We start from the raw sequence: 27,021 nt of genomic DNA on the forward strand, positions 1-27,021 counted from the left end.
TATCACACTAGAGAATGAATCCACTTCAAATCCGGTTTCTGCCTCCTGCAGAATTCTGGGGTTTGTTGTTTAGTGAGGCTGTTAAAGGCTCCTCCCAAAACTACAAACCCCAGAATTCTGCAGGGGGCAGCAACTGGATTTAAAGTGGATTGATTCTCTATTGTGATTAGGTCCTTTGTTTGGAGAATCAAAAACACTTACTGCTATCATTTAGATGGGTTATAACCCACTACTTAGCATTTTACATGTAAATATGTATGTATATTTTCATGTGTAAGATTACTGCAGGCATTTGAATGGTGTGAATGCCCAAGTAAGTAAAATTTGCCTTATTTACTCATTTAAAATTATGAAATAGAGAAGCAATTTTAACTTATATGTTGTTTATCATGAACATTTTAAAGCTTACATTTCTCTGCAATTTGTTTAAAATATGGGATATATGGTATTACACTCAGAAACACATTTTAATAGCAAATTTCATTGGATGGTAATTAAAGGCTTCTGCTGGATATCTTTTTATGTAGCATTGGTCAAGAGGAGAAATTGAGTAAATAAACTCAGCCAAGTTACCTTTTTATAGCAACATAACCCTTGTTTATGATCCCGCCAAATCTGTTTTCCAGGCAACATGGTAAAGTAAAAAATGAATTCATAACTCTTTATAGAATCCTCCTCCTTTTCCTTTTAAAGGTCTCATTTTTCTCTTCTTCCTACTTTTTCCATGAATTCCGAGGGATGAATAGAAATAGAGTCTTTGCAGAAGCCATAATGTTATAAATAATAAATGGATTCATTATAAATGAAAGTGTATTGAGCTTGATACCTCCTATCTGAATGTTCACCAGTATCTAAAATTTGCAAGAAGATGTCTTGTGCTACCAATCCCTGCTGTGTGCGTGAGCAAGGAAAGACAGTCCAGCAGTCCAGAATAGATTGTGACATAAATGCACAATAGTCACGTGTGACAACATTGCTCAACCTTATCCATAGAACATGACCTGCTTAGAAAAATGCAATCTATATCATCCAGCATCTCCCTTAATGTTTAGGATAAACAACAATATTTAGAGGACATGAAAGATAAATGTGGAGCAGTGGTTCTGAAACTGTGGTCCTCTGGGTGTTTTGGATTTCACCTCCCTGAAGTCCACAGCAGTCTGTCCAGTGATCAGGAATTCTGGGAGCTGAAGTTCAAAAAACAAAGTACCAAAGTTTGGGAATCACTCATGTAGAGAATTTGCATCTCTCCAAACCATTTTCAGTTGTGACAAAGCTCCAGAAATTTCCATACTATTTCTGCTGTGGCTTCTTTTCCCTCTCCCAATTTTATCTGGAAATACAATCAACGATGCTGGGGAAAATGAAAGGAAAAAGGAAGAGGGGCCGACCAAGGGCAAGATGGATGGATGGCATCCTTGAAGTGACTGGATTGACCTTGAAGGAGCTGGGGGTGGTGATGGCCGACAGGGAGCTCTGGCGTGGGCTGGTCCATGAGGTCACGAAGACTCGGAAACGACTAAACTAATGAACAACAGAATCATCATTTGTACATGGTTGGTGCCTTAACATCTTGCTGGGATCCATGGAAAGAGTAATTCCCCTTTATCTACTTGATCCATGGCTTGGACATTCTTCTGGACATTGCTTACAAAAGCATGTTGGGTCCAAAAGAAGCCCTACCAGGAGTGCTGTTTGTTGATGGGAAATAGAAGTGAATAATAAGAGAAGGCTCACAATGCAGGCCACATATTCCAGTCCTCCCGATGATACTAATATGATAATGATTGGTTTTCATTTTGAAATCAGAAATTGAACATAGGAATGTTGAAAAGGTACAACTCCTGTATCAATTCCTGAGCTTACTGTGGAACAGAGAACTCTGGACGCCAGCAAACCCTATTTAAATGAATGACTTCTACCTGAAGTTACCATAGAATCATCCTGAAAGATCTAGAAAATTTGCTAAGTCCTCCAATGTGCCTCTGATAGAAATAAACAATAGAATCACCCAAGGGACCAATAAATTGATTAGAGAGGACATATTTTGTCAGTTCAAGATAAGTGAAACTGTGAGTACTGGTTCCATAGGTACACGGGTCATACTTTAATTGTTGGAAAGACACCAGACAGAATATTCAAACAATTTAATATTGTAGAAAATAGCAGCCTGACTTGGATAAATTTTATGTGCGGAGCACTGAAAGGTTTAACATTCAAACCCTCCCAGAAAAAAACCCACAAAATATAATTTCATAAATCTGATGAAAAGGCAATTCAAATGTTAACTGAACTTCTTGTGATCTACCATGCTTGTGCTAGTTCCTATTCAAGACGATGCATATATCTTGTAATGCATCTGTAGAATACAGTAGTATACTTAATGCCGCCAAATTCAAATAGGTTTTATAATTCCACCGTCTAATTCCACCACTATCGATAGATTAAAATGAACATAAAACAGTGGTACACTGATGACAATAATTTTCCACTATTGCAGGAGTTTGATTTTAAATCCAATGAAATATGTTAGTAATTAGAAACTGTTGTTGCACACACTCTTCTAATCATATAGGCTTTCTAATCTTTGTAGGCAAAATACATTATGCAGATATGAAGGGATGTAAATAAAAATCAAGGACATCTAAAGAAAAGACTAATCAAAGGGTAACTTGAGTGTCCATAATTGTTTATTGCTTTTGCAGCATGCAGAAACAAGTTTGCAATGTTGAAGTGGTTATGCAAGTATACCAGAGCCTTTTTATGGGAGCCTAGCCCATCGTCGTCGTCCCCCCCCCCTTTTTTCTGTTTTTTTGTCTAGCTGGAAGGTGTTTTTTGGTGAGGATGTGGGTTTTTTTTGTTTCTGTTGTCAATGTTTCCCAATGCAGAATTGGCTTTGGGAAAATGGTGAAATAGGACTAGTAGAGAAAGAAAGGGCTTCAGTATTGGATTGCAGCTGTGTTTCTATAGTAAACAATTCAATAAAGCTTGACCTGAGACAGAATGGAATTCTGCTCTGGGTGCTCCTGCTTTAGCTGTGCAGGCTTTCATACAAAAGGCAAGGTAAACTGGCAAGGTAAAAGTTAGTGAGCCTGGATGAAGAGCGAAACAGAAAGAAAAGGATAAAGGCGTTAGCCTACTTCAGCAACTCCCCTGGTATGTTGAAAAAACATAATCTATAAGTTTTGCCATCAAAATGGAAATAATACAAAAAGTGGAGGTTACTGTAAGAAAATAATAAAACCATGATGAATTTTGTAAATAGCTTTCAAGTGGTCTCAGAAATTCTTACTTACGCAAGATTAATCTTACCTAATTGTTTAATTTCTCCTGTGCACTAAGTTAGCTTTGAATAAAAGGTTTGCTGAAACATGCTGAACTGTTATTCTTTTTGAGATGTAGGAAAGTCCCCTTTCTCCCCATGTTATTTCTGCTACTGATACCATTTCTGTGAAAGGAGAAAGGCCAGGGACACATCTTCTTTGTACACCTTTGATTTGTCTTTGACACACATTGCTGCAGTTGTGTAGGCCATTTGTTTATAGTAAATCCAAACTGTGTTTTCTTCAATTGGGAGGAAATAACTGGAGAAAACTTTGAATTCGCATTTACATAACAATTAGGCATGGGCAATCCATGGTTCTAAATGGTTCTAAAGTACTTACAAAACTAGAAGGTGCCGGTGGCTTGCTTCTAAAGTGTTGCTAAAGTTCTGGTGGTGAAAATTTCAGAACTCTAACAAAATTTTCAAAATTTCATTATTATTTCGTTATTGGCGATTTTTTTTATGACAGAACCAATTAGGAACTGCTATTTATAATGAAATTTTGAAAGTTTTCTTAGAGTTCTGAAATTTTCACCACCAGAACTTTAGCAACACTTTAGAAGCAAAGCACCAACGCCCCTTAGTTTTGTAAGTACTTTAGAAGCATTTAGAACCATGGATTGCCCATGTCTAGTAGCCATGTTGAATCCACTTCCTGGACTGATTTTGACTCTGTGTTCTCTTGGACTAAGTACCTGAATTTTTGGTTGAAATATTTAAGACCCTCAGATGTAATACTAGCTACAGTTAGATCTTGGAGAACTCATTTTCCAGTGCTACAAGTTCCAAAACCTTTAGCCAGTGTCCAGACTCTCTGGGGGACTATGGGAGTTCTAGTGCAGACGAGCTTTCCTAAGCCTTGATTGTGTCACTGTTTTGTTGTTTGTGAGGCACCGTCAAATGGTTGCATAGTTGCCTTTGTTTTTTAAATCCTCAAACCAGAGACTGACATTTTTACAAAACAATTTCAGAATACAGGTTTTCTCTTGCCCTGAGCTGAGGAGATCCTGCATTGAGCAGGAGGTTGGACTCAATGGTCCCTGGAACCTCTTCAACTCTCTAATTCACCTATCCACAACCTTTTCTTCATTCTCACAGTTCTCCTACACTGAAAGAGGAGTCTCAGCCAGGTGGTTCGCCTCCAAAGAAGTAGAATTTGACAGTCCTCCTGACCTCCCACTGCTTAGTTCAGGATACAAGGTTTTAAATGGCATGGAAGTTTTTGTTTTGTTTTTTTTTAAGCCGGAACTGTCTTTCCCCATCTAGCCCCCTCTCCCAGCTTGTGTAATTTATTTCATCCTGCTGATCAGCCAGAAAGACCAGACACAGTCATTCCAAACAAGGTTTAATGCAGCTAAGTCGTTTATTTTAGGTCTGCTGCTTGCAAATAAATGCACAATAGATCCATTAAGAACGTCCTGATGACATTGTCGCAGTCCATTCTGTATGTTCCTGGAATAGCATTTCCAGTGAGCCTCTGTTAAGACACAAGCATACACAATTATATACAACTAATTTCCTGTTTAATAAACAAAAAGCAGCTTTCATGACAGCTTCTGTTATTGTACTTCTAACATTGTAAGATTAGCCAAATGGGAACTGTTCCATTTCCTTGTGTCAGAAAGTTAAATGAGTTCAGGTGAAATATAAAATGTGGGTTGAAAATCAGTTTTTTTAAATGATGGTGCCTTTTTGTCAATTAATGCTGTAAGCATTTACCAAATGCATTTCAAGCGTCCAAATAATATTGTCATATTATTTTAGTCCATATAATAGCTCTGTAAAACAAAATTATTGTTCTCCTGCTGCAGAGAGGGGAAATAAACCAGGGCAGTACTTGATAGCCAAAGACTACCTAACATGGTATATAACAGTGCTTTGTGGCAAGTGTCATTTCACATTTGCAGCTTCTCTAATTTACTCTTTTCTGAACACTACTAGTAAACAAAAAAACTAATCTAGAAGTTGTCTAAATATCTCTGTTGGGTTTACTTGAGTCGCCTTTGGGATTAGAAATGCGCCATAGAAATGCAGTAAATAAATAAATAATATTCCAAAAGGGGACAGAGAAGGATAGTCCATTTTATAGAGGGGAGTTGGTGATTTTCACTGGTTATTCTCTTCCTCCACCCCCGCTTCCCATATCATAAATGGGTTTTTTTCCCCCACGATGATGACATGGGTAGGGGGAATAACAGGAAAACAGGAAAAAATGGTTTAACTCCTCAAACCCGCCCTCCACCCCCATAAAATGAACTATAATGAAACACTATGCTCTGATGATTTTCTAAGTTACTGATGCAACTGTGTATTCTCTAACACAGGGGTCCTCAAACTTTTAAAGCAGAGGGTTGGTTCATGGTTCCTCAGACTGTTGGGGGACTGGACTATAGTTTGAAAAAAATGAACATTCCTATACACATTGCACACATTTTAATTGTAGTGCAAAAAAAGAACAATACAATATTTTAAATGTAGAACAATTTTAACCAGCATAAACTTAGCCATGTTTCAATGGGAAGTGCGGGCTTGCTTTTGGCTGACGATAGTCACATTCATTAGGATTTCTATTGTGTGCCTTCAACTTGTTTCAGGCTTAGGGTGACCCTAAGTCTAAAGTTCAGGGTGGGGACTGGGTAAATGACCTTTGAGGGCTGTATCCAGCCCATGGACCTTAGTATGGGGACCCCTCATCTCACATATCAGGACAAATGCAAGACTCTTTGCAACTTTCTTTATGCCATTATTACTCATTTTGTGGTAGGAAAATGTACTCAATCCTTATTTTCTCTTTAGCAAAAAAAGTGCACCTTTCCCTCCTATAAGGGAGTAAAAGATTAAGCCTCCCAACATCTCTCTTAAAACCAAAATTTCAGCTAGGAAACAGAATTTGTACTTTCCTAGATAATAGAGGGGAAATTGGTAGCTTTAGGTAATAGTGTCGTATTGTAGAATGAGAAACTAACATTTGAAAATAATGTTTTTGCATGCTTAATTTTCAAGCTTTGAATATCTACAAATTCTCCCTGGCTCAGGCCTGGCAGCAAGGATCAGTACCTTGATAAAGATTTGCCACAAATGTATATTGGCCATTCTTCTGAGGTTTATCATTAAACTTGAGCAGGAGAAGACTTTCAAAAGGTAGTTCAATTGAAAGGATGCTCTCCCAATAATATTCGTGGCTTTACTGTTTGAGGCTTCGCATCCTCACAAGTAGCACTGTTGGCTCAAGGACCCCTAGTTAAGAAGTGGGTATTTCTTATTCAAGAAAACCAGTGTTTGGCAGATATAACTGGCAATTTTCTTAGCTGACATTTCACTAACTGGCATCTATTTCCTCCTGACATTTCATTAACCTTCAGTGACTACCAATGCTTTAGTGGTTTCTAATTCTGAAACCAACATATTACAGTGGTTAAAGCATTGGATTATGACTTTGGAGCATGCAAACAAGGAAGCAAAACAACCAACGGTCCTTTTCAGGACCAACCATGACAATAATAGCAATCAACATCGAAGGCATGTCAGCTGCGAAAGAACAACTGCTCTATGAACTGTGCCGAGATAAGAAATGTGACGTGCTGTGTGTCCAAGAAACACACAGGGATGAACGACAGAAACGACCCAAAGTTCCAGGAATGATCCTAGTAGCGGAAAGACCACATGCGCAGTATGGAAGTGCTGTCTTTGTCAAACCAGGCCTCCAAGTCAGCAGTGCCCACAACACTGAAGAAAACAATATCGAAGTTATAACAGTAGAGCTTAATAACATCACCATCACCTCTGTGTACAAGCCCCCAAATGAAGATTTCTGCTTCTCCTCCCCCGAGAACTTTGACAGGCACCAAAGGGCGGTAGTAATTGGGGACTTCAACAGCCATAGCCATGTATGGGGCTATGCCCAAGAGGACAGAAATGGAGAGGCTGTCCTTTCCTGGTCTGAACTGCACAAACTATCACTCATCCATGATAGCAAGCTCCCACCATCCTACAACAGCGGGAGATGGCACCGAGGTTATAACCCAGACCTCTTATTTGTGAGCGACAGCATCGTACAGCAATGCACCAAATCAGTGGGACCACCAATCCCCAACACACAGCACCGACCAATAATATGCCAACTGTTCCCAACAATAAGGCCTCAGGAAGTTCGATTTAAACGAAGATACAACTTCAGAAAGGCAGATTGGACTAAATTCTCAGACATGTTAGACGACATGATCACATCGGTCGCGCCAATCCCTGAGGAATACGAACATTTTATTGAAATAGTGAAAACCTGCTCACGGGCCTCCATACCGAGAGGCTGCAGAACCCACTACCTCCAGGGCATTACTCCTGAAACAGCTGCCTTGTTGGAAAACTATTACAGGCTCCACAACGAAGACCCATTCAGTGAGCAGACTCTTCAGGCAGCGCAGAGCATTGTGTCCTCCATCTCTGAAGCCAAGAAAGAACAGTGGATCAAGGTGATCACAGAGGTCGACATGGGCAGGAGCAGCCAGAAGGCGTGGAGGCTGCTGAGACGGCTGAGCAACGATCCCTCACAAACTAATACCCATGCCAACATAAAGGCAGATCAGATAGCACACCAACTCTTGAAGAATGGGAAACCCAACCTTGCCACCAAAGTAGGAAAGAAACCAATAGCCAGACAACCAGAGATTGAGAACAACAACCTTCATGAACCCTTTACATCTACTGAATTGGACATGGCTCTCAACAAATGTAAGAATGGCAAAGCAGCTGGCTTGGATGATCTACGGATGGAACAAATCAAGAACTTTGGTCCAAAAGCAAGGCACTGGCTGCTGGAGCTGATGAACAACTGCACTGCATCCTGTCAGATCCCCAAAATCTGGAGGAAAGCAAGAGTCATCGCCATCTTGAAGCCAGGCAAAGACCGTAATGACCCAAAAAGCTACAGACCAATCTCCCTGTTGTGCCACCTCTACAAAGTTCTGGAGAGACTTATTTTGCATAGAATTATGGAAAATATAGACCCCTGTCTGATCCCACAGCAAGCTGGCTTCAGAAAAGGCAAAAGCTGCACATCACAAGTGCTGGACCTGACCCAACACATAGAAGATGGCTTTGAAAGGCAGCAGATCACAGGAGCTGTCTTCATAGACTTGTCAGCAGCCTATGATACTGTGAACCACCGCCTCCTCCTGAGAAAAATGTATAATATCACAAAGGACTACCACCTCACCCGCCTCATAGGAAACCTGCTACAAAACAGGAGTTTTTTTGTTGAGTTCCAGGGCCAGAGAAGCAGATGGCGGAAACAGAAGAATGGCCTGCCTCAGGGGAGCGTGCTTGCTCCATCCATGTTCAACATCTACACAAATGACCAGCCACTGCCAGAAGGGACAGAGAGTTTCATCTATGCTGATGATCGTGCCATTACTGCTCAAGCAGGGAGCTTTGAGATGGTAGAACAGAAGCTCTCCGAAGCTCTAGGTGCTCTTACTGCCTATTACAGGGAAAACCATCTGATCCCTAATCCATCTAAAACACAGACATGCGCCTTTCACCTTAAGAACAGACAAGCATCCCGAGCTCTGAGGATTACCTGGGAAGGAATCCCACTGGAGCATTGCAGCGCACCCAAATACCTGGGAGTCACTTTGGACCGTGCTCTGACCTACAAGAAGCACTGCCTGAACATCAAACAAAAAGTGGGCGCTAGAAACAACATCATACGAAAGCTGACTGGCACAACCTGGGGATCACAACCAGACACAGTGAAGACATCTGCCCTTGCGCTATGCTACTCTGCTGCTGAGTATGCATGCCCAGTGTGGAACACATCTCATCACACTAAAACAGTGGATGTGGCTCTTAATGAGACATGCCGCATTATCACGGGGTGTCTGCGCCCCACACCACTGGAGAAATTATACTGCTTAGCCGGTATTGCACCACCTGACATCCGCCGGGAAGTAGCAGCCAATAGTGAAAGGACCAAGGCAGAGACATCTCCAGCTCATCCCCTGTTTGGGTATCAGCCAGCACGTCAACGACTTAAATCAAGACATAGTTTTCTTAGATCTACAGAGACACTCGCTGGAACACCCCAGCAAGCGAGAGTCCAAAAGTGGCAGGCCCAAACCCAGCACCTCAATTCATGGGTGATACCAGATGAGAGACTCCCTCCTGGGCACTCAGAAGACTGGGCGACTTGGAAGGCGCTGAACAGATTGCGCTCTGGCACCACAAGATGCAGAGCCAATCTTAAGAAATGGGGCTACAGGGTGGAATCCTCGGCATGCGAGTGCGGAGAAGAACAAACCACTGACCACCTGCTGCAATGCACCCTGAGCCCTGCCACATGCACGATGGAGGACCTTCTTGCGGCAACCCCAGAGGCACTCCAAGTGGCCAGATACTGGTCAAAGGACATTTAACCAAATACCAAATTTACAAAATCTGTGTGGTTTTTTTTTTTCTTTCCTTTTTTTTCTTTTTCTTTTTAATCTTTGTGTTTGTTTTGCTCTGTTAGAATTGTAATACAATGGTTGCTGATGACACGATAAATAAATAAATGACTTTGGAGACCAGGATTTGAATCCCCGCTTCCTCATAGAAACCCACTGGGTGATGTGTTGTTGAAAGCTTTCATAGCCAGAATGACTGGGTTGCTATGAATTCTGGAACATGGCCATACAGCCTGGAAAGCTAACAGCAACTCACTGGGTGATGTTAACAAATCACATTGTCTCACTTCAACACTGCCATATAAAATCCAGATTATCTGCTTTGAACTGGATTATATGGCAGTGTAGATTCATATAATCCAGTTCAAAGCAGATAATCTGGATTATCTGCTTTGATAATATGTATTAAATGGGAGTTTAGAAAGGGCCTCAGAGTAAGGCAAGGGCAACCCTCTTCTGAACAAATGCTACCAAGAGTGGAAGCAGGAAGATGTGTGGTTATAACACAACAGTAAAGAGGATGGGAATAGGTGACAGAATAGGTTGCATTTGTTGGCAATACCATGTCAACCTTGATGTGTACTTCAGTTTTGATTAACTCATGACAACCTTAACCTAATATACGCTCATAGCTGTATTCAGTGCAGAATCCTGATTAAATTTGGTTGTAGATTTTCTCTCCCTTGACTTTTACATCTTGTTGATCAGAACTTTGATTTGACATCTGAGGATTGTTGCCAGTCTTCTGATGTATTTAGCAGTGACAGTCTTTGAGGAGCATGTCTGCGAATTTATCTTTTCTGTTGATGGGCAATAAGAAATTATAATAATCTAATGAGACAAGAAGATTGATGTGACCTTCAGTTCTGCAAACCTTTCCATGAATTTTATAAAATGTCCCAGCATATTGGGCTGGATCTAAAATTGTACATGTGTTAATCTCCCCATATGATGGAGTTTTAAAACTTCATCCTCCTGGGTTCATCTCTCTTTGACCCCCACAAAAGAGCTTCTGTCATGAGTTGAGATACAGAAAGACTACAGTTGGAGGAAGGAATTTGCACAATTATGCAAGATGAGAACGCCTAATTAACTTTAGCTTTTTATTTTATGCTTTAAAAATCTGAAAGCAATATAAGTGTTAATATTTCTAACTGTGACAATATGAAGATCACTGTACCATGTCACAGCCAATTCTAGATACTACCTGGCCTTTCATCTAACTCATAGTCCTTGCTCTGTACTGTTTATTATTACTATTTGTTCACTGTCTGCTTTTTAGTGTGCCAGTTTGGTTTAGTACTTTAAATGCTGGGCTAGGACTGGAAAGTCCAGATTCAAATCTCCAAGTCGGCATGGAAATGTACTGGGTGACTGAGAACAAGTAACAATCTCCTCACTTTGGTGGAGAACAATGTGAAATCCTCACAAAATTATTCTTGCCAGGATCACCATGCACTAGCCTTTTTGAAGATACGTGATGATAACAACACAGTATATTTATATAATAGCCTGTTATTATTCCCTCCTCTTCTTCATAACTCCCAGCCTCTGTGCATGCAGCAACTTCAAATTCATGCATACTTCTGTTGATAGTAACAAATAATTGGATTCCTAGGGGTATTGTAATCCATCCTTCAGTCAAGATTTGTCTAAAGTAGCCATTCCAGAATGCTATCTCTAGTGTTTCACTAGACTTTGAAATAGTAATAGTGGGTTCCTTATTTTATTTGAGTAAGCAGTGTGTCACAGAGTGTGAGCAATGTCTTACAGTGACCAGGATTGGAGAATTAATCAGAAGTGCAGAACGAAACTTGGAAAGCACAAGCTAGAACAAATTCCTGGAAATATGCCCATGCAAATGCCTCCCAACACTTTGGCTGTGTTAATGTCCTAGCTTATGTAAAGTCTTTTAAGATCATGGAAGATGAAAGATGCATGCTTACTAGATTCTGAGAAGAGTAGATTATGTAGTCAATATCATATTACAAGGTTTATTTAGTTCTCTATTATCCATTGATTGGTAAGATTTCTTTGGGTTTAAGTGTTGAGACAGCTATTGGAAACAATTGTGTAGTCTTTTGAAATGAATGTTATTAATGTTTAATCACTATACCTTTCTAATCAAGGAGAAAATGGGTTTTTTATTGTGAAGAATGTAAACATGTGAACCATTGCCTAAAATTTTGCATTCCCATAAAATTATTTCAGCCAAATGCTCCAATGCTAGATTGTGAATATATTTTAGATGTTAGATTTGCTAAACAAACTGATTTTCCTATTTATGAAGTACAGTTGAAGCATTTTTTGCAGAGTCCATTATAAACACTGCGTGTTCTTGCTAACAGAGTCATGTAAATGTCTAAAATAGTCAGTAGTTGCCAAAATTTTGGGACCCCAACATTGAGCTAAGGGGATCCTATTTGGAATCAGGACCCACAGTTTTAAGAAGTAGTGAACTAAACAACCCCTCTTGTATTTTATGTGGATTATTGAAAATGTCATCAATAAATCCTCCAAATCAGGACTTTCCAAATCCTACTGGCATTGCTATTGCTAGACCAGTATAACTGGTGCTTCAGCAAAAGGTTGACAGTAGGGGAAGTGAAGGAACAAGAAATTGTATTGTCGAAGGCTTTCATGGCTGGAATCACTCAGTTCTTGTGGGGTTTTTCGGGCTATATGGCCATGTTCTAGAGGCATTTCTCCTGATGTTTCGCCTGCATCTATGGCAAGCATCCTCAGAGGTGAGGAACAAGAAATTGTTTGCACTGAAGCCCAAAAAACTATGCACAATCGCCAATGACATCAGACCCCCTAAAATGTATTACAATCATCATAAGATTCCATTCTTTAAATGGGATATTTCATATAATGCAAAATGCAGCTTCTTCTAATGGGAAACTGTAGATTCCAACTGCGATTGCAAAATCAACTACCAATTCTAACATATCCAGTTCTAATGTTACAAAGATTTCCTTGAACTGCAGACTTAAATAAGCTGAGCACAAGGCAGCTTTTATACAAAGCTGGAAGAGTAAGTCCATGGTCTTGGCCACAAATGAAGAATGCTTGTTCTTGTGATATTCTGCCCTACATCCCTGCGTTCTGGCAATAGTTCCACCCAGTGTCATTATTGGCACTTAAGGACAACTATACACTGAATGATCTTTTCCTACAGGGTGTACAGAACTGCATCAGATATTTGTGCTGATATTCTGCAACAGAGAATCCTCTATAATGAACAGTTTCTCCTTCATGAAAAAGCAACACAGCATAGAACTTCTTTAAAAGTATATTTTTGCTTGTCTGCAAGATAATTAAGTAACTGGAGGACAAATCATGTCTTTCAAGGCCAAGCACATCTTTGGCTTTTCTTCCAGGGTTGCCTTTTTGCTTATTTTTTTCTTTCTTCCTGGTGTCCTGTTTTGTGTGTAGTAACTGAAGCTGGGATTCATAGCCAAAGAGCAAGCATTTTCTATTCCTCAGCCAGACCATGCTCAGAATATTATAGCACCTTAGACTCTTTACTGTGTGCAAAGTTATCTCGCTGAACTAAACAAGTATTTTTCTGTTCTATTGTGGCAGATTTGGAAACCAGACCAGAAACTTCAGGCTGTACTATGATGGAAAACACTTTGTCGGCGAAAAACGTTTCGAGTCCATCCACGATCTGGTGACAGATGGATTGATCACCCTTTATATTGAAACCAAGGCAGCAGAATACATTGCCAAGATGACCATAAATCCAATTTATGAACACATAGGATATACAACTTTAAGCAGAGAGCCAACAAATAAGAAGCATGCAGTGGCTGTAAGAGATATGTTTGATGGCAAAGAGTCTACAGGAGACAATGACACGGTAGAAAAAAGAGTAAGTTACCTTGATAAAATTTGACTACTTTAAGACATAAAAAAATCAGAGTTGGAATAATTGTGTAGCGATTAATATATGTAGGAAGGACTGTTTATCAAGTTAAAAGTGGTTGTTTTCTGTTTCAGTCCTTCCTGAGCTTTTAACATTTCAGTCATAGTATAAAGTTTTGCTACAGTTCTATTATGCTATATTTTATATGACAAAATTAATCACAATTATAGTTGAAATGACTATATCTGTTATTTGAAAGTAACAGGTCTGATTAGTTCTGTGTGTATTTAATTTTTTTCTTATTCAAATGGATCACACTTGATCAGTAATGCTTTTCAGAATAAGTCTCCAACAGCAGTTTTCCAGTTGTACATTCTGTTCCATGTTTTATTTTAACAAGAGTTCATTTTTATCATTGTAGTCTTGAATGGGTCAATATGGACACTGATTTGTCCAGTCTTCTACACTTTAATTAAAAACAGAATGCCTACACATATACAGTCTGCCCTCCCCATTCTTTGAGGTTTGGGTTATAGGGCCCCCATGAAAGTGGAGAAAATGCTATTTGTTTTACCTAAGAGATTCCCAAACCTCTCTGGGAATTTCTAGGTCCTCCATGAAATTCTGTGGTCAGCATCTGCCAGAAGTTGACCATAAAGTTCCAGTAGAGGACCTGAAGATTCCTAGAGAGGCCATATCAATAAAATCATCGAATAATCAAATCTGCAAAAGTCAAAACTGCAGATGTGGAGAGCCGACTGATTCTGTATGACAAGTCTTTGCTGTGCATCTTCTGCCAGCAAGCAACTTCTTGTGCTGAAGAACTTTTATGTCAATATTAGTGGTTCAGTAGTCACTGCCACCAGTGAAAGATTCCACTTTCAGTCTTTCTATATTTGATGAAAGACCATCTTTGAAGTCCATGAGACCCACACTTTTGAATAAATGTGCGTAGTCTGGACCCTGGATACTTGACAGCATGTTACCTCTGCCAAAATCAGCACTATCTTTCCCATGCTCCAATTTCTCAAGTATTTATAAACCTCATATATTTGATTCTCCTTTGTGACTGTAGCACAAACCAAAAAGTTAGGTAGTTTGTCCAGACATGCCACCTTCTAGTATCCCCACAGAGAAAGCATATTAAAATATCTTAATACAAAGAGGCTAATTTAAAAGCCATGGAAGCAAGTATATATTTAGCAGAAAATAATTTCAGAAACGCATCCTCTGCAGATATGAAAGTCACCCTGTACAGCCAACATTTCACCAATAGGTTATATCTACTTAAACATAGCAGTATTTTGAATCACTTCCTATACCCATGAAATAGAGAGGATCATGTGAAAGCCAATTTAAAGTGTAAATCAGGTCTGACATTGTTGAGAGTTATGGTATGCCTTTTGAAATGAACTTTCCATGCTATCACACTGGCCTCTTGCAGTTTATGAAATGAATGGATTAGACAGAAAACACAATTTCTTTACATTGTTGGTTTATATATACCAAGTTCAAACATCATTTCATAGGGGTACCTGTTGTTTAGGCTAAGTCATTTCATTGTAGGATGAGGAGAGGACAAGTTAATATTTCATCAATTTATTTTTGTGGTTTTTAATTATTTTCCAAGAGACAAAGTGTTAACTTGTTTTGGCAGAAATATCAGTCAGTGAATGGTGAATGGACACCTTGAAATACTTTGGCTAGTCTGCAGATTTCATTCGCTGTTTCTGAATATCTAGTGAGGAAACCATACATGTAGTTAAATCTGTAACAAATGATGTTTGTAGTAGCAAAATACACCCAGCTGCCCCGGAGCTGAATCAGCTACATGAATTGAATTGCTGCAAATGAATATGTCAGATAAGATTTTGGACTTACACATCCATGAGAATCTAGTTAAGCTCAAAGTTCATTCAGTGGCCTGTGGAAATACTGAAAAATTATGACTAGAGAGATACTATTCCCACACCAAGGAATAATGCATTGCCTACTAGGCATCTGCCAAATTGCTTGGCATAGTACGTGATAAACCAATGATTAGATCTGTACCAAGTGTTCAGTCAGAATGTCTTTTCTTGTGATTTGCAACCATTGGTTCAGTTCTTCTTTGCATCCTCTTTTATATGAGGTATCATATTGCCTTTCAGTCGTCTCTTCCCCAGTCTAATCATACCAGCCTTCATGACTTAATTTCCAGATCCATTTGCATTGTCGGTCACCATCTTGTAGATATATTCCAGTTGATCAGTATACTGCTTAAAGTGTGGTGTCCTGAAAACAATACTACAGATGAGATCTGATCAAAACAGAATGAAGTTGTGTTCGTAATATTAATTCCTTTAACTGGTCTGAATAGGCTTAAAGGCACCAAATACCACCTGGTCGTGGAAGCAAAGCAGGGTTAGCCTTGATTAGTACATGGATTAGTACATGGATGCTATAGGTTATATTTCAGAGGCGGGAATGGGCAAACCCATCTTTTAGTATTCCTTGCCTTTATATATATATATATATATATATATATATATATATATATATATATCATTTGGTCAGCATAAGTATACTAGCAACTGCAGGCATGCATTCACATTAGTTCCCACGACCTAGACATTACACTTCTTTTCTGGAACCTAAAATTGCACTCAGCCATGGCCACCCGAGACCCCTAGGATCCTTTCATAACATGCTACTGGGAAAACAGGTGTCATCCATCTTGTTTCTGTAGCTGATCTCTCCTACCTAAATGTAAGACCCTCAAATTTAAGTATGAGCCAGTAACAGGATGTCAAATTAGTTGGGTCCCTTTCAACTGCAATTCTGTGATTCTAGAGATATAAAAATTATACATGTATGTCTCTTGACATTTGTTTTCTGAGTATTGGCCCCATCTTCTTAAGTCCTGATTCTGTCCTATTCCTCTCAGTTTGATGTCACATGCCAATTTGATGAACATCCCCTCATCATTTTATTTTACGTTCATCCCTTGTTTTGTAGCTTATCCTCACACATCTAGTATACATCTAATTCTTTCCTGGCTATCTTTAAGACAGCTTATAAGTACACTGTCGTGATGGGAACGAGTGAGCACCAAAAAGCTGCCTCAGGAGCAGAACTCATGCAGAGGAAGAAGAGAACACTTGTAAAGGAACTGACACATTCATATAACCTACTTGTCTTGTTCTGATATGAGCTACTTGTCCATAGGCCATTCAGCAGTATGGGAATATGTATAAAATAGCATAGAAATTGATCTATACTCTACCTGCTGCAAATGGAAGTGCTCCTTCCATCCACAGCAGATCCGTTTCCCCTCCAGATCTAACATTGCTCTCAGTATTTTTCTGGAATGTTCTGAACTCTATATTTTCAAAAGGAAATACTTGTTATAAGTAGAAGGAAGCATAACGAATATTTTCTTACCTTTCACAACTAGCATAAGCAGTATTTTGTCAAGAGAATTTGTTGTGAATTTCCATCAAGTCAGCTTCTACTTATGGTGACCCTATGAATAAGAGACCTCCAAGCAACACACCCATCAAACACTCTCCTCAGGTCTTGTAGAGTCAGGACTGTGGCTTCCTCAATTGAGTCTATCCACCTGGAATGCTTCCTTCCTCTTTTCCTGCTGCCAGCTACCTGACCAAGCATTATTATTTTTTTCTAATTAGTAATTTCTTTTCATGAGGTGTTCAAAGTAAAATAGCCTCAGTTTAGTCATCTAAGTTTCTAGGAAGAGTTAAGGCTTGATTGAGTCCCCCTGAGGAGATAGAGTGGAATACAAATAAAGTATTACTGTTGTTGTTATTGTTGTTGTTGTTATTATTATTATTATTATTATTATTATTATTAGAAACACAACAAGATTAGTACACAGCAAACAAGGTCACTATGCTGGCTGTTGAATTGGATCACACGTCGGACACTTCCCAAGTGTCTAGGACTGTGTGATGTATCGGCGAATAAGGCGTGCAGATCCAAGTAGGGCAGCCTTTTGCAGCTGACAGATGGTAAGCGCCGATTGAGTTGCCGATTGTGTTAAGTGCAGGCCAAGGTCTTTAGGCACTGCACCCAGTGTGCCGATCACCACTGGGACCGCCTTGACTGGCTTGTGCCAGTTTGATTTTTAAATTCTCATATCATGTCAGCTTTTCCAGTTGTTTCTCTTCAATCCTGCTGTCGCCTGGGATTGCTGTTTGGTAGCCCGGGTTTGTTTTCTGTAGAATTACTGACAGTGGGATCATTGCAATGATGAACAACAGTGGTGACAGTGAGTCACCCTGGAAAATTCCTCTCTTGATATTAACAATTCCATAGCTTTCATTGCCCACAAACAACTCAGTTTTCCATTGTTTCATTGCATTTTCAGTGAACTTTCTAATATTTTCACAAACCCCAATGACATCTAGACATTTGATGATCTAGCAATGTGGCAGTGAGTCAAATGCTTTTTTGTAATCAGTCCAAGTTGTATAGAGGTTTGTTTTGTGGCTTTTGCAATTCTCCAGTATTATTTTGTCAATCAGAACCTGATCTTTCGTGCCCCTACTTCTTCATTTATTGCCTTTTTGTTCTACTGGCAAGATGTTAGTTTCCTCCAAGTAATCCAGCAGTTTGAACATTGTAGGTAGACATGTTATTGGTCTGTAGTTTCCTGGTATTATCCCTTTTGCTGGATCTTTCTGTATCAAATATGTCTTCCCAGTTGTTATCCATTTGCTGATATTTCTTCTTCTTCTTCTTCTTCTTCTTCTTCTTCTTCTTATTATTATTATTATTATTATTATTATTATTATTAATTTGCTCTGGAACCAATTGGCATGTCTTTTTAGCAGTCCATGGTATGTGTAGAACTTTCTTCTAGCACCACATTTCAAATAAGCTTATATTCTTACTACCATCTTTCTTCTTTCTGCACTGTGCAATTTTCACAACTATACATAGAGATACTCTCACTAAATGCATAGCTAAAGACTTTCTCTGGAAAAGGAGGAGAATTCTAATCTGATTCTAATGTAACCATTGTGATGAGTTTACAATTTTCCTAAATCAAGAAGGGAAAAGTGCAGCCCCCAGGGGCTCCCAAGGGATTAAAAATGTTTCAAAATACCCAAATATTATCTCTATTATTTCCACATGCTTGATGTAGAAGTGCAAAACAGGAGTCAAAACAAATTATCCCAAAGTGCCTAGTAGGAGCCAAGGAAGGCATCAAAATCATGCCCCCATATCCCAAAGAGGGTTGTTGGGTACCAAAAAAATGAAAGGGTGGTAAGTACAACCCTCAGTGGTCTTCAGCAGTCGCACACCTCTGTCTTAAATAAGATAAACTACTGTTTTAAATAATTAGGGGTTTTTTTCTTAGCCCAAATAAGATAACTTGCCTTTAAACCTATTTCTGAAGTCAACAAGTTGATCAAGGTGGCACAAATTCGTGTAAGCCTTGTGACCAATATTTCATATATTACTGTAAATGAATTGCATGAGAATGGAAAGTCATTAACTTAAAACTACCTTTTCAGATTAAAATCCCCTTTTCATAATTGCAGCCATAAATGGGTGACCTTTCCCTGTCAGGCAGTTTTGGTTCAGCTTTTTATTGGCATTCTCTAAATTAAAGTTTCAGGATTCAGAAATCCTATTCTGCTAATATAGCCCAAAAGTATAATTGAAAATAAACCAGGTTTTCAGGAATAGATGAACAAATCCAATTGGAAACTAAGAAACAAACACATAAAAATATAAACATACTGCTTACCATGGGAAGGAAAGGATAATATCAAAATAATTTATATTGATGCTTGCAATTATTAATGGTATTTCAAGGACCTCAGAAGGTACAGTCTAATTATGTTAGCATGAATTTAGTAGATTGTTTATTTCTCCTGGTAATTGAATGGGAAAATATTTTATTTTCCTTGAGGGTCAGTGCAGTTTTATAAAAGCTATGGGCGTATAGCCAAGATGGGTGGAAATGTATGTGTGGAGGGGAAGTTGTAATCGCACCTGTTTCCCCCAATCTTTCCAGGCTGTTAACTGTATCCTTTGCACCAAAATCACCACACCATCTGTAGGCTTTGAAAAGGAGACACATATTTAAAGGTTCAGAGCTTTCAGGTGCTGGAGTAAATTAACGTAGGCCTTACGTGTAGATTGGAGGACAGGGGACAGGAGGCACAATCATGACCACAAGCTTGGAAGTAATAAGTTAATAACTGACACCTTTACTAGTCATCAGGGTTTTGTAGGGGGCAGCAGAGTACCATGGGTAAAACAAAGGTGCATTTTCAAATCAGTGTTAAAATGTTAATTTGTTGGTATAGTGAGGAACAATGTTTAGTTATTCTCAAAATATTTTAAGACCCTTTATGTAGAACAGTGCTTTTTCTGTGAAAAAGTACAAAGTAATGGAAGAATAACAAGCAATGCAATACCTAACATAAGTTAACCCTTTTCATCCCGTTAGTAAAAAACAGAAATGGATCAATTTTAAGGCATTTTACTGAGTGGCACCAATTATTTCTAATATTTACTTTCCAAGCTCTGACATGCACACACACACACACACCTTTGTACACAATGCAGCTTTCCCTATTATAAATGAAACATTTGCTTTCTAGATCACAGCTGATATATGTGAGCCACTTAAGCACAGGGTCCTCAGAGATTACAACTCCCAGAATTCCTGAGCATTGGTCACACTGATTGGGAATGTGGAATCCAAAATACTTTAAGGACCAGACTTTTGAGAATCACCAGCTTAACACACACTTTATGTGGAGCAACACTTGAGATTGATTTGGAACCTGCAGCTCCAAATGCAAAGTGCAACAATGGAGTACAGGATAGGAATGTTCTGTGTTCAATTATTCATTCCTGCAAGGGAGAACAAAAAAGTTACCGCATATATTCGTATATAACTCAGCCTCATGTATAAGTCGAGGGCATATTTTGGATCCAAAATTATGTATTTTGTTATGACCCGTGGATAAATTGAGGGTCACACTGCAGAGAAGGGAAAGTACCAGCACTATCCAGGGGCATTCTCCAATGTGACTTCCTCTCACTATGTAATAGAAGGCTGGACAGCCTGTGATGTGTGAGATGAACCTGAACTACAACTCCCAATATCTTTCAGTCTGATATGTGTTGGCTGATGCAGACGGAAATTGTAATCTAGCATCTGGTCACACATTTTGCACTTTGGCTAAAATCATCATTCTTGTTTGATCAGATATACTTCCAGTGTGGAAGTACTTCTGCTGGCAGATTAAATAAAACCTATTTGTTTACTAGTGGAGGAGCCCCCAGTGGCATAATTAAACCATGAGCTGCTGAACTTGCTGACCGAAATCGGGGGAGCAGGGGGAGCTCCCAGTTTTAGCCTCAGCTTTTGCCAATCTAGTAGTTTGAAAACATGCAAATGTGAGTAGATTGATAGGTACCGCTCCAGCGGGAAGATAATGGCGCTCCATGCAAAAATGCCAGCCACATGACCTTGGGGGTGTCTACAGACAAAGCCAGCTCTTCGGCTTAGAAATGGAGATGAGCACCCACCCTAGAGTCGGACACAATTAGACTTAATGTCAAGGGAAAACCTTTACCTTTACTAGTGGGTTTTCCAGACTGCCAGTATTTTAACCTACATCTTCCTGAGAAGTAGTTATTTCATCATCATCATCATCATCATTATCTTTCAAATTGATGCAATTTGTTGTAATTTGCTTTGGTGATTTTTGTGAAAATGGAAAACCACATCAAACAACAGGAACAATTTCTAATAGCATCTGAAATCAAGGAGACCTAAAGCTGTTTGGCTTCAATCTATATAAATAAAAATGTAATGTTCGTTTGTGGGATTAACATAACTCAAAAACCACTGAACGAGCTGACACCAAATTTGAACACAATACACCTATCAGGCCAAGGAGTGACCATCACTCATAAAAACACTGAAAAACACAGCGGAAGGGACTTAAAAAGCCAAAACCCAAAAATTACAATACAGCGCATGCACAAAACCACACATATACATATATATATATATATATATATATATATATATATATATATGCATGCAAACACACATATACACAAATATATACACACACAAAACACATGTACACAGACTGGGCCATAGCAACGCGTGGCAGGGGACGGCTAATTGTTAATAAATCTTTAGCTCGTCCATTCAAAAGTCTTTTAATTTAATTTCCTTGAATGCAAAGCAAGGGATTGCCACTCATATATTTCAAGGTCAACTTGGAGAAAATAAGCTTTGAACACATCTGTGCTTTTCTCCTGATTCCCTTTGAGAACAATACTGCAGCTTGGAGGGAAGTTCATGATAGGAACCATGAATTTAGAGTTATGGCTAAGTCCAGGGAATTGCAGAAAAATATTGCCTGTTGACATGTGTGTAGTGGTTGATGTGGGCAGGCTGGCTTTAAGAAGCAGACCTCACAAATTGACAGAATTATATCTTCTCCCATTCATTTCACTACAGTGGGGATTATTGTACAAGATGTAAAATGGCAATATAAAAGAGAGTTTCTGTGAAATCCTTTCAGAATAGCATGGCCTGACGAATGAAAAAAGAAGGCATCTTGCATTATGGAACAATTGTTAAAAATCGGGAGGGGGGAAACAACACATATGAATAGCCATGAACAGTGAAATTAATGTTCATCTAAATCACCCTTTCCTGTTTGCGCTTCAGTTTTAACACCTGACAATATATTGCAGTCTCCTCAGTTTTTAAATGGTAGAGATGCCATTTTGCAATGATGCATGACTCATTCATTGCTCATTATGTTGCTGCTGATCTTTCTCTCTCTCTCCATCCAACAAGAAAGCCTCCTATGAGGGAGGGGGGATGAATGCATTGAGTAGCACACCACTTAAATTCAATTGCTGGCTTTTCATTGGTTACCTGCTCTCTTAATCTAACCAGTCCCAATTCATTGCTGCCTGCTAAAGCCCACCCCTCCTCCCTATTCTTGCTAGACTGAGGTTAGCAGGGTGCTTGTTAACTGGAAACTGAATACACGCAGCATGAGAGCATCTTTTTATACAAAATGATCAGCACTATATTTGAATAGGGAGAAAAGAATCTAGAAATCTGTCTCTTTAACAGGACATGAGTTTCTAAATGGACGAAGATACTCGGGACTCTCTTTTGTTAACTATGATTGTTGCTTATATTCAGACTAATAAGTTTTTGTGTGTAAATTAGAGGCCTTTTTTTTGAAAGTGAGAAGAAAATGCCTAAACTGGCATTTTAAAGAAAGAGCCATAGTAACAGCATCAACAGTAACTCAGTTTGAAAGCAGTACAGAAGTTGTGGGGCATTTTTGTTGTGTTTTTTTCCTTCCTTCTCCTCTCCTGCCAGTTTCAAAATGCCATCCAAAGAGTCTTGGTCAGGGCAGAAAGCTAATAGATCTGCCGTTCACAACTCGAAACAAGAGAGCCGTCAAAGAGATTTATTGATGGCAGCCTTGGGAATGCGGCTGGGCTTTCAAAAGTCATCTGTGACAATCTGGCAACCTCTTAAACTCTTTGCTTATTCGCAGCTGACATCACTTGTCAGAAGAGCAACTCTGAAAGAAAATGAGCACATCCCAAAATATGAGAAGGTTCACAGTTTCAAGGTAAGGCATTCATTCACCTGCTTCATTAAACAGAAAGCTAACTAAATGTTCAAGGATTCTTTTGGACTCTTCTGGGGTTGTTCTGCCCATGTGTTTGTCCTGAAGCTGGACCAAAACATCTAAGCAGTATCATTTCATTAAGATACCATTTAAAATTAAGAGGATGTACTGTAGTTATCAGTAATGTCTTTTTGTGCATATGTGTTATTATATATAATTGTGCCTTAATCAGTTTTCATTAGCAGTTCAAAGGTATCCAAAGACTTTTTAAAATCCCATCTGTGATCAAAGTTTTAACCAACCTTTCTCTGCTCATTGCTATAAAATAGCGTTAGATGGCAGAAGCATGCTCTGTTGCATCTGGACAGAGCAGATGGTCTACATTTCTTCTACTTCCTAGCTCATATTTTCTTCTTCATTAATAAATTGGCTCTGATTAAAAGAGTTCATCTTTACTGCAAGGCTGTTGAAACTGAAGACTCTTGATTAAAATGTAGTTGTTTTATGTAGTTTCTAATTATTTCTGCATTCATTTTTTAAAATATGTCTGTCTGTCTCCTTTCTTTCTTTCTTTCTTTCTTTCTTTGAGAACTGAAGAAAACTATATTCTTGAGGAGGGGTCTTGTGTCATTAATATGAATAAACAGACTTTCCATCCAGCTAATTCAATGTATATTTAATTAAGGTATTGCAAATACAATAATTATTTGCTGTTCGAGAATAGTATCATAAAGATTCTGCTTCAATGACTTTATGCTCTTAAAAGGTGCTGGCAATTGTGGTAAGGATTAAGATTTGGCCCATGCTGCTTTTTCAGTGCAATCTCTGTATTCTTTCTTTTGAAAACAATTAGCATGTATTTGCTTTAGAAATGGGTCCTCATGTGTGCATGCAGAATTTACCTTTCAGTAATATAATGCATACAAAAATTGTGTCCCAGAAGACCTGTGTGTGTACCAAGAGCTCTGGTTTTTAGATGTTCAGGAGAGCCATTGCTGTATTAGATGATACTTTATTCTAATTGTGCCTGGAGGATATAGTTTATACTTTGTCTAATAACCATATAATTTCTGTCTGATGCTTTCCAGAAATTTTGAACTGCAACTCCTATAATTACTAAATGTTGGTCATTGGCTGTACTCTGCTCAGTACTATAAATAGAATTCAGGCCTAAATTGTGTGCCTAAGATTTAAAGGCTAGAGAAAAATGTCTTAAAAGATTGGGATGCCAAGGGGGAAGTCTTTGAATCTGACGTTAATCAAATTAAGCTTTCTCTCTCAGACCCCTCCCACCTGCAACGAGGGAGCAATACCAACTTGGCTTGAGGGGTTGTTATAAGGATTTATATCTGTGTAATGAATATGAAGTGCTTTATATTATATAAGCAGCACCACATAAATTATTCCTCAAACTCAAAATTGTACATCACATTTCACAGTTATATTATAATTCAAAAGCAGGAGTATATCTTATTGATGCCTTATGCACAAAATGCACTTTATATTCCTCCATTGCTCTGGGGGAGATCTGTATCCTTTTTAATCCCTCCAGTTGTAGAGTTTGTGTGTGTGTGTGTGTGTGCATGCATTCAAGTTAAATGACAACTTATGGCAACCCCATGAAAAAATGTGTGTGTACCCTCCAAATCACACAATGATCTCATGGATTTAATAGGGCTTTCTTAGGTGAATAATACTCAGAAAATGGGTTTGTAAGTTCCTTCCTTTGAAATGTAGTCAACATCAGCTGGGGTCATTAGTGATCTATCTGAGTACTAGGCTCCCTGGTGGCGCAGTGGGTTAAACTGCTGAGCTGATGAACTTGCTGATCAAAATGATGGCGGTTTGAATCCAGGGAGTGGGGTGAGCTGCCGCTGTTAGGCCCAGCTTCTGCCAACCTAGCAGCTTGGAAACATGCAAATGTGAGTAGATCAATCGGTACCACCTTGGTGGGAAGGTAATGGTGCTCCATGCAGTTATGCCAGCCACGTGACCTTGGAGATGTCTGTGGACAATACCGGCTCTTCGGCTTAGAAATGGAGATGAGCACCAGCCCCCCAGAGTCAGACACGACTTAATGTCAGGGGAAACATTTACCTTTATCTGAATACTAGCCAGGTCTGATCTTCTTAGCTTCCAGGATCAGAAAGGATCTGGTGTCTTTCAGATGTAACAGCAGCAGTTACTTCCCTATGGAAAGTTGTATCCAAGATGCATTGATTTCCAAATGATGAAAGCTGGGGTTTGGTAAATCATAACCTTGGAGTTCACATGCAGAATGGGACTTCACCATTTCTGTGGGCCACCACTTGCTTTCTTCAGATCCTCCCAAAAGTCTCTTTGGGCCAAGAAAAGGATGAACTGTGTCTTCTGGAAGCCTCCAAGAGTAGCGATTTGCCTTTACAGTCAGTTTCCAAAGGCCCTAAAAGTGCATGTCCAACCACTTCCACATTTGCTGCTGGTGTGTTTGGCTTGAGAGGTTGCTTTTTGGTTTGGTTTGAGGTTTTTTGACTGTCCAGGAGGTATTCAGGTGGTCCTAGTTGCCATCCTGCTCTCTATGCATAGCAGAGTCCTATATTCAAGCTAGGTTTTCTTAATTTCCTAATTTCAATCCTTAAAGCAACCCATGGTGCAGTCCTTTGCACTTTAGTAGAATACCTTGCTGTGTTTGTGTAGTAGGAATGCACACAACTCATCCAGAAATGGTGTGAGTGCCTCTCATGGTGTTCCAGTGCATGTAAATGCATAACCTGCCTTCTTCTATGAGATTTGTGCCTGCTTTATAATTTTCTTTTCTGACCTGATGAATGCAGAAATCATATTAAAAATTGGATGAAAACCCTACAGCTAAAACGTCTCCCTGGCAACCAAACGGCCTGCTGATTTTTTTAGCACATCTTCAGGGAATGATAGTGAACAGAAGAGGAGAATATCTCTCTGCGTGTCCTCACCAATCACAATTGATACACAGGAGGTACTATCAAAAGGCTGCCTTGGGTTAACTGCTGAGATTATGATCGCTCATAGGGGAAGAGGCAGCCTCTCAAAGGTACGGAGCATAGGGACCCATTACAGTCCTGTTAGGATCACTACAGTCAACATTCCCTCAGGAAATGTAAAATGAAAACAAGTGAAAAATTAAAATAAAAAAGCAAGTGGAATTTGCACAAAAACCAGGCACCATCTCATTCAATTAAGGTACCTTTTTCATGACTTGATCAGATGACATAAGCCTTGTTTGTATTAAATTGGAGTCCCTGTGATGATGGTTTAAACCAGGGGTCCTCAAACTTTTTAAACAGAGGGCCAGGTCACAGTCCCTCAAACTGTTGGAGGGCCGGATTCTAATTTGAAAAAAACATATATGAATTCCTATGCACACAGCACATATCTTATTTGTAGTGCAAAAAATACTTTAAAACAATACAATAATTAAAATGAAGAACAATTTTAACAAATATAAACTTATTAATAATTCAATGGGAAGTGTGGGCCTGCTTTTGGCTAATGAGATAGAATTGTTGTTGTTGTTGTTGTGTTCTTTCAAGTAATTTCAGACTTAGATTGACCCTGAGCGAGGGCCGGGTAAATGACCTTGGAGGGCCGCATCCGGCCCCTGGGCCTTAGTTTGAGGACCCCTGGTTTAAACAATATTGTTTGAAGAAAATGATTTGATTCTCCCATTTGGATTCACTGAATCACAGCTCTGCAAAACTCCTAAGTGGTGTTCATTGT

General features: G+C 39.1%; 1 protein-coding gene across 2 annotated transcripts in view; it reads left to right on the top strand.

Moving 5' to 3' along the window:
• CHN1 (chimerin 1) overlaps positions 1–27,021 on the top strand; it is a 136,802-nt gene that overhangs the window by 74,702 nt on the left and 35,079 nt on the right. The window contains exons 6-7 of one of the 2 annotated variants that reach the window (XM_060779396.2): positions 13,354–13,642; positions 23,209–23,286. In XM_060779396.2, coding sequence (XP_060635379.2) covers positions 13,354–13,642; positions 23,209–23,286 — 367 coding nt within the window. The remainder of the gene's footprint in view (positions 1–13,353; positions 13,643–23,208; positions 23,287–27,021) is intronic. The other variant, XM_060779405.2, reaches the window with a different exon arrangement.

The sequence above is a fragment of the Anolis sagrei genome, chromosome 1, assembly GCF_037176765.1.
Source record: "Anolis sagrei isolate rAnoSag1 chromosome 1, rAnoSag1.mat, whole genome shotgun sequence".
Lineage (NCBI taxonomy): Eukaryota > Metazoa > Chordata > Lepidosauria > Squamata > Dactyloidae > Anolis > Anolis sagrei.